An 8,092-nucleotide genomic window follows, 5' to 3' on the forward strand; every position below is an offset into this window, starting at 1 on the left:
TCCCAAACATCAAGCCATAAAATCATAAAAGCGAGTACAGAGATGCGAAGGAATATAGTAGGGCCGCCATCGAAACCAAATCGAAAAAGTTTCCGCTTAGGCCTGGCATTAAAAACTTGGCAGCTTGTTAAGCCCGGCTGAAGACCAGATTGTAGTTCGCAGTGCTGGGGGCCAAATTAAATCCGCAAACTGTAGACAAAATGCAATAAAATAAATTGCAACAATATCCGCAAAAACCGAAGCCAAAGGCGAACGGGCGGAGCTAAGCGAAATAAAAGTTCCTTATAAATGATGCTGCTAACCTTAGTGCCGCATTCGGAGTGAACATAATATAAATTTTCAACGGGGCTGAGCAGGAGCCAAATGAAAGGTGACAGCTGGGATGTGGGGGAATTGGGGCGAGGAGCTATGGCTAAACAATAGTTCAGCAAAAAATAAGTTGAAAACGAGTGAGAAAAACTTAAGTGCCCGTTAAATTTCCCAGCGGACTAATGATAAAAGTTACGCGACTCCTGGCCACGCCCCTCAGCCCAACACCGCCCTCTTCACGCGCATTTTCCTACCTTTCCTGCAGCAGCATTTTTCCCGGCTTGTCGGATTTGTTTGCTCTTTAACCCTTTCCATTTGGCGAAGCCTTTTCATTGTTTTTTTAGCTCCTTTCGCCATACTTTTTGTTGTTTTTCCCCTGCCTCGAGTACCGGTAAATACATTGCGGCATTCAAGTTAATTTACCACAAGAAAGGAGCCAGCAAGGAGTCGCAAGCAGCAGAAGCCTGCAAGGAGCGGAAAAGCAGTCTCGGGAAAAGGCTGAGAAAAAAATGCAATGAAAATTATGTTGAACCAGGCCAGGGATCGTAATTAGTTTACTGCCATTTAACTTGCTACATTAGTTGCAATTACGTTGTAAATATTGTTCATTTATTCCGCAGTTCATTTGAATTTTTTAAACTGTTTGCTGGGGTTTCCCGTTCCTGAATATTTACAAGAAAATCTGAAAGTGTTAAGCATTTTCAATTGAATGTTGGATTAAATTTTGTCTCGTATTTTAAATATTATGATAAATATTATCTTTCTCTGAAAGGTAAACATATAAAAATGGAGTATTTAAATAGAAAAATGTAAAATATTTACTAACCATGCCCTCAAATTGTAAATCTATTAAGCTGACAACTCAACTAGAAAACCCGTTTACATCCTTAAACAGATTAAACACTTATCACCAAGTGATTTAAGTGTCAAGTCCTTGGAATTTTGCCACTATGGAAATCTTGAAAAATCATTCAAGTGGCTGGAGTATTTCTCCAAAGTTAATTGATGCAAATTGTTGTTCGGTTTTTTTTACACAATATTTAATATTTTACTTGCCATTGCTGTTGATACAGTGTGTGCGTGCGTGCCATTCGATTTGTGTTTGTTATGTGCTTTGCATAATTTAACACTTTGCCTTAAAAACAATCAAATTGTCAAGTGTCAAAAGTTCGTGTCGGCCCAGAATATTTCTCCGCTCAACTGGGCTCTGTTTGCGCTGCCATGTAAATGTAAATAAAAATGCATTAAAAATGTAGCTGTAATTTACACACTCACACTTTCCAGGGAGGTGAAAATGGCCTGAAAAGTGGGTGTGGGGTGGCGACCGTAAGTGGGTGCTTGTGTGCAATATTTTGCATTTGCCTGCCAGTTTTTCCGGTTTGCTCTGACCACAAAGTGTTGGCCATTAACCGAGCGCAGTCTGAGCCACCCGCTGGGCCATATCATGTTTATGCCGCACGCTTCGAGAATAAGAATTTTCATGAATTTAACAATATTTAGCTGGAAAGTGTTTGGATCTACCTGTTTGCAAAATTAAGATAGATATGTCTAAACATATATATTAAATGAACATTTGGCTCTTGATTATATGATTGTTTTAACGAGAGTATGTCGCAACTATTCATTGGACATGTTTGCAGCATGCATTCCGCATAAACGCTGTAACAGACACTTTCCCAGGGAAGCGGAAAGGCAGGCTGACGCGTGTTAATTTGAATAAATTATTAAAGCACGTGATGAGCGCGACCTTTCAACCAATTGGGGCAACTACCAGCCATCACCCACACCACCGCCCCCACCAATCCCAATTGGATGGTCGGAATCACACCACCCCAGCCCACCCCCCGCAAGCCAAGTGCAATTAAGCACGAAAAAACCAATCAAACTGGAAATAAATTGCGCCATAGTTGCAGCAGCCACACAGCGACCAGGGTTGCCATACGGCGCCGATTTTTGCGAATTTTTTTTGCCTAGCCAGCACTTTGTGTGCCCATTCTGCGTGTGGGTGTTTGGGTTTTTTGCGTTCGCCGGGGGTTTCCCTTTTTATTGTGGCCGCTGGGTGAAAATTGTTTGCATTGCATTCTCTGCTGATGCATGCGAATTGAGAAATATTTGCAATTTAGCAAAATACACCCGGAAGCGGCTCCGGATTGAAGCTTGAGCTCCTTTTGCCACATTTCGCAATTTCGATTTTCGCCCCGCATTTGTATTCATATTTGTATTTGGTTTTTCCAATCGCACACGGGCCCGACTTTCCACACGCTTGTAGTGCGTGCAAAATGACGGCAATTAGGTGTATATGCTGCGCTGATTTATGTTTTTTTTTTTTTAGTTGATCGCCTCACCTTCGAAAATAGCCAGAAATGCAATATCTATTGTTTCAGAGAATGGTTTTCAACCGAGAATTGTTTTGGTTATACAACTTTATAATTTGAGATCACTCATCAGTGACCACAGATTCGAAGGAAATCGAATGTATTCGTTGAGGTACGCAAACTCCTTCGCAGCTCAGATCAATTGTCGGGTTCAGTGATGCAGGAGGAGATAGAATAAAGTATAAATACAATTTGTATGCTTGATGTAATTTCATTTCCACTTATCTTGGTATTTTCTCTGCATTTTGCTTCATGCGATTGATTTATCGCACAGAAAATAATAGGCAGCCAATGTCTGTGCATCCTGTGAAAGGACTCGCTCTCGGCCTTCCAAGCATTCAATCCCTGAGCCGGGTTCAGTTTATATTCAAATGCTTACGCTTAAATGTCAATAATACGTGAAATTGAAATGCCAATTCAATCTTCACAACTACTCCGCATCGCTCCTCCACTTCTCCAGTGAAATCATTTCCATATAAGCGTTTTCCCATCTCGTCTATTTATATATATGTATTTCTTTTCTTTTCGTTCGCAACTCTTTTTTATTTTCCATCCTGCGAGAAAAATTCTTTCTGTTCATATGTGGAAAAACTATTTGCAAAAGTCTCAAGTGTGCTCGGTTCCCGGCCAGCAGAGAGGCAAGTGAGGCGAAGGTGGAGGTGTTGGTGTTGGACTTTTTAAAACGACGCCTGCAAATTGTACGCAGATCACATTACACTTGCTCCAACGGACGGCATGTGCAACTGCCGGCTGCCTCTGTGGATTGCTTTACATTTGGCTGCACTTCCTACCCGGCATTCACTCGAAAAATTGAAAGATTTATTTCTTAGTTCTTTGCGATTACATTTCCACCGAGCTAATGTGTTCCGATCCAACGGCTACGTAGTGGCAGTTTGTCAACTGTCATTGCATCAGACATTGAATGGGCCACGATAGCAAATGGATTGTGGATGGTCGGGACAGGGCGGGGCAGTGCAGGGCAGCGCGGGGACCTGTCGCATTTTGTTGACAACTACATTGCAAATACGGCAAAGTAATCAGTATTGTGTAAATAACCAGTTATGTGTCTGCGAGTGCAGCTGACAAAGCGAGTGGTAAGCGATATGCACTGGAGCACGAATAAATTCTTGAAAGCGCTTCCCCGATTTATCTACCCGATGCATTTGGCAAGATGCGAACGGAATCGATAATCGAATAATATGCGAATATCACTCATACGCAGTGGTGAGCGCCAACGCATGTAGCACACTTTTCAGCGCCAAATGTTTCCTCGTGCGAGCCGGAACAAATTTAATATGTCTCTAAGGTCAGCTGGTAAGCACCTTAGGGCCTAGGAATCGGAAAAACGCAAAAAGCACTTGAAACTATGCGTATAGTTTTTGCGCTCAATGGGCAGTTGTCGGACTTCTGACCGAAGGTAAACCAATGAAAAGAGGTAAAAATGTCCAAGAAAACTGAGTCAACGGGCCAGTTAAACACCGTTTTTCTCATCGGCAAGTCGGTCGCTCTTCAAAACTATTCAACAAATTAAATTGGTTGGTAATATTGAAAATATTCAAAAGGATTGATTTATTTAGGAGGCAGTTCCTAATAGAAGACCATTTCATTGCTGACTGCCTAATTTCGAATTTTTGGTGAAGGTTGTGCAAGTGTTTTAATTTTCTCTTATATAATATAGCAACTACAGTTCTGTAATAGAAAAATATATATTGAATAGATGTCAGAAGCAAGAGACAAGTTAACCAAGTTGCTCTAACCTTTACTTCTCATGTAGTCAAGACAATTCTAATCTAATTTAATAAATGTAAATATATTTTATCGATATTCAAATCAGTATTTTCCGAAGAACTTTTATTCTTATTTTTCTTATTCTTATCAGGTTTTTCATCGATTTTATTTTATTTAAGGCGATGGCCTAAATCATGGTCAGAACCAGCCTTGCCACGTCTCATGTTTTTCTCGTTTTCATTCCTCTGTTTTCAGTTGTCTGCTGACCATGAAAAGCTGGCCATGAAACATTTTTGCAACTAAGCATTGGACAAGGTAAAATCCGCCCAAAAGGAACAAACGGATTAACTTTTATGTGAAAGTGGGCAAAAGATAGACATGGAGCCAGGAACGACTCCATCGCCTGTTTCAGCACCAGTTGCTGCGCCTGTGGCGCCATCATCAGTGGCTGCCCCTGTCCAAGTAGTTAGTCCAGCGGCAGTGGCTCCTGCACCAGCGGTAGTGGCTCCCACACCAGCGGCACCGATTGCAGTCACTCCAGTTGCTCCACCGCCCACGGTTGCAAGTGTGCAACCGGCAACAGTTACTGCTCCTGCTCCAGCTCCAATTGCTGCCGCACCCGTCGCTCCTGTCGCATCTGTGGCGCCTCCAGTTGTTGCAGCCCCAACTCCGCCGGCAGCAAGTCCAGTTTCAACACCACCCGTTGCTGTTGCTCAGATTCCGGTCGCTGTTTCAGCACCAGTGCCACCTCCCGTTGTTGCAACACCCACTCCTATTGCCCCAGCTCCTGTAGCTGCGCCTGTGATAGCAACGCCACCTGTTGCTGCCGCAGCTCCTGCTCCGGCTGCTGTTTCACCACCCGTGGCGCCTCCTGTTGCTGCGACTCCCGTTGTTGCTCCTGTGATCGCCACACCACCTGTGGTTCCCGCTAACACCACTGTTTCCGTTGCAGCACCTGTAGCTGCTGCACCAGCATCTGCTCCTGTTGTTGCTCCAGTTGTTCCGCCTGCCGTTACTCCTGCAGCTGTTCCCGTCGTCGCCGAGACTCCAGCTCCAGCGATCGCTTCACCACCTGTTGCTGAAACTCCGGTTGCAGCCACACCGGAGTCCGTTGTTCCTCTCATCCCCGAGGTTTCAGCTCCTGTTGCCGCAGCACCAACTGTTGCTGTTCCCGAGACTACTGTCGCCGCCACTCCCATCGTGGCAACGGCACCACTAGCTGCAGCTGAGCCAGTGGTCGTTGCTCCAGCGGCTACTGAAACCCCAGTCGTTGCTCCGTCTGAAGCTTTACCGCCTGTGTCGGTTGCACCCCCTGTGGAGACCGCAGTGGTCCCTCCTGTAAGTGCTCCGACTGAGCCTCCGGTAGCTGCTGCAGCTTCAACAACTGCACCAGAAACACCAGCCGTTGCTCCAGTCGTTGCCGAGTCTCAAGTTGCGGATACTGTTACTGCTACATCTCCTACTCCTGCCCCAGAGCCAGAAACCATTGCACCACCTGTTGTTGCAGAAACCCCAGAAGTTGCTCCAGTTGCTGTTGCTGAGATAACACAACCAGTTGTGCCTCCTGCGGCTGCAGAATCAATACCAGCTCCAGTCGTTGCCACGACTCCAGTTCCTGCAATACCAGCACCAGCAGTAACGGAGCCGGAAGTCACTGCATCTGCTGTTCCCGAAGTAGCCCCAGTGATCGCTCCATCACCTGTTGCTAGTGCTGTTGCTGAAACTCCTGTTGACGTACCGCCACCTGTTGTCCCTCCTGTGGCTGCCGAACCTGTACCAGCTGTGGTGGCTGCCGAAACCCCAGCTCCTGAGACAACAGCAACAGCACCAGTGACCATAGCAGCTTCAGATATACCAGAAGTTGCTCCTGTGATCGCCGCACCCGCTGATGCACCTGCTGAAGCTGCGGCTGTCGCTGCCCCCATCGTTTCTACTCCGACAACTACGGCTTCTGTTCCCGAAACCACTGCACCACCTGCGGCAGTGCCTACGGAACCTATAGATGTTTGTGTACCAACAGAGGCTGCCGTTGAAACGCCAGTTGCACCGCCTGTCGAAGTTACAACAGAAGTTGCAGTTGCAGACGTTGCTCCACCTGAGGCAGCTGCTGATTTAATAATCGAGCCTGTGGAACCACCAGCTCCTATTGCGGATTCAATAGAACAAGCTACTTCCGCGCCAGCTGTTGAAGCTGCAGAAACAACATCTTCGCCAGTACCAGAGACCTCATTACCGCCGCCAAACGAAGCAGTTGCCTCTCCAGAAGTGGCTGTCGCACCAGTTACAGCTCCAGAACCCATACCCGAACCGGAACCAAGCCTAGCGACTCCTACAGAACCCATACCTGTGGAGGCACCTGTCGCAATCCAGGAACCAGTGGTTGCCGTAGAGGAGCCGGTGACAGAAACTCCAACACCGATTCCAGAAACTGCTGCTGTGATTCCTGAAGCTGTAGCAGAAAAAGTCCTGGATCCTGCCATAACTGAAGCTCCAGCCACTACTCCGGAACCAGATGTTGCCAACATCAATGACGCTGCTCCAGCTACCGAAATCACCACACCCGCTGTTGAAATCGTTACTGCTGCTGCAGGAGTATCTGATACTGCCATTGACCCTCCGGTCCCTCAAGAGATCGCAGCAGCTGAAATTCCAGAGACGGAGACAAAGCCGGAGGAGGTCGTTGTTGAACAGAGCACCATCCCTATAGATGCAGCAGTCTCGGAGGTTTCAATATCTGCAGAACCAGTGATTTCTGAAGCTCCAGCTGCCGAAGTACCAATTACGGCTGGAGACACCCCAGAAAATACTACTGTTGGAACATCTGAAGTTGTTTCCAAACCAGTTGAAGAGGTTCCCACTGCGGAAATTCCCGAACAATCATCGTCACCCTCAGATTCTGTTCCCGTGGCAAAGATAACTCCTTTGCTAAGAGATCTTCAGACCACCGATGTTTCGCTATTGGCCATTGCAGCCACCCTGGATGCCATTGGAGAAAAGCTAAAGGATCAAAAGGCCAGAAATCAGCAAGTAATGGACAGACTCTGCGAAATCGAGAAAATTCTTGGCCCTCCCAAATCTAATTAGCTCAAGTTAAAAGCCTAGATCATTTAAAGGAAAGCTACTAATAAAGCGTTATTTACAAATGTAATACTAATTTCCTTTTAACATATAACCAAAGGTTTTACGTTCTTTAAAATGCTATAATAGGGTTAAAAGAGCCAAACTACGGCTAGGTTGTCACAAATTGTTCCGTGCAAAATTAATGCAACCAAAACAAATCTACCATTTCCACTTTTTGGACATATCAGCATGGCTGGTTCGAAAACCCCAGCCACAGAACCTAATTTGCAAGCGCGTCGAAAATTTTCACGTGGAAATTAGCATTCCAAAAGGGAGTGGGACATAAATACAGACGATTGTAAACGGGGAAAATGAATGAATATTTCCCCCACTTTGTCAGCGAAAAAACGACATAAATTAGAGTTACATCTCTGCTTTTGTACCGAGAAAGCTGGCGACTTCTGATAATTGGAAATTTATCAATGAATAATTTAATTTAGTGCTCCTGCTTACGCTTCCTTAAAAGCTTAAATACAAAGACTATCCCTTCTTGATTCCATTTAAAAATGAGCCCATGAAATTTATTTTGATCTGTCCCGACGCAAAAGACAATCGAGAGT

At 45.4% G+C, this 8,092-nt stretch overlaps 1 protein-coding gene across 1 annotated transcript; it reads left to right on the forward strand.

Moving 5' to 3' along the window:
- The first annotated feature begins 4,119 nt into the window (after positions 1-4,119).
- On the forward strand, positions 4,120-7,560 carry LOC6728420 (calphotin). The gene is made up of 2 exons (XM_039294966.1): positions 4,120-4,219; positions 4,668-7,560. Exon 2 carries the CDS (start codon positions 4,791-4,793, stop codon positions 7,494-7,496), a length of 2,706 nt encoding a protein of 901 aa, XP_039150900.1. The 5' UTR covers positions 4,120-4,219; positions 4,668-4,790; the 3' UTR covers positions 7,497-7,560.
- Positions 7,561-8,092: the final 532 nt, after the last annotated feature.

Source organism: Drosophila simulans, chromosome 3R, assembly GCF_016746395.2.
Source record: "Drosophila simulans strain w501 chromosome 3R, Prin_Dsim_3.1, whole genome shotgun sequence".
Classification (NCBI taxonomy): domain Eukaryota; kingdom Metazoa; phylum Arthropoda; class Insecta; order Diptera; family Drosophilidae; genus Drosophila; species Drosophila simulans.

What these genes read in the sequence shown, in the direction of transcription:
- LOC6728420 (XM_039294966.1), top strand. Translation starts at nt 4,791, where the DNA reads ATGGAGCCAGGAACGACTCCATCGCCTGTTTCAGCACCAGTTGCTGCG.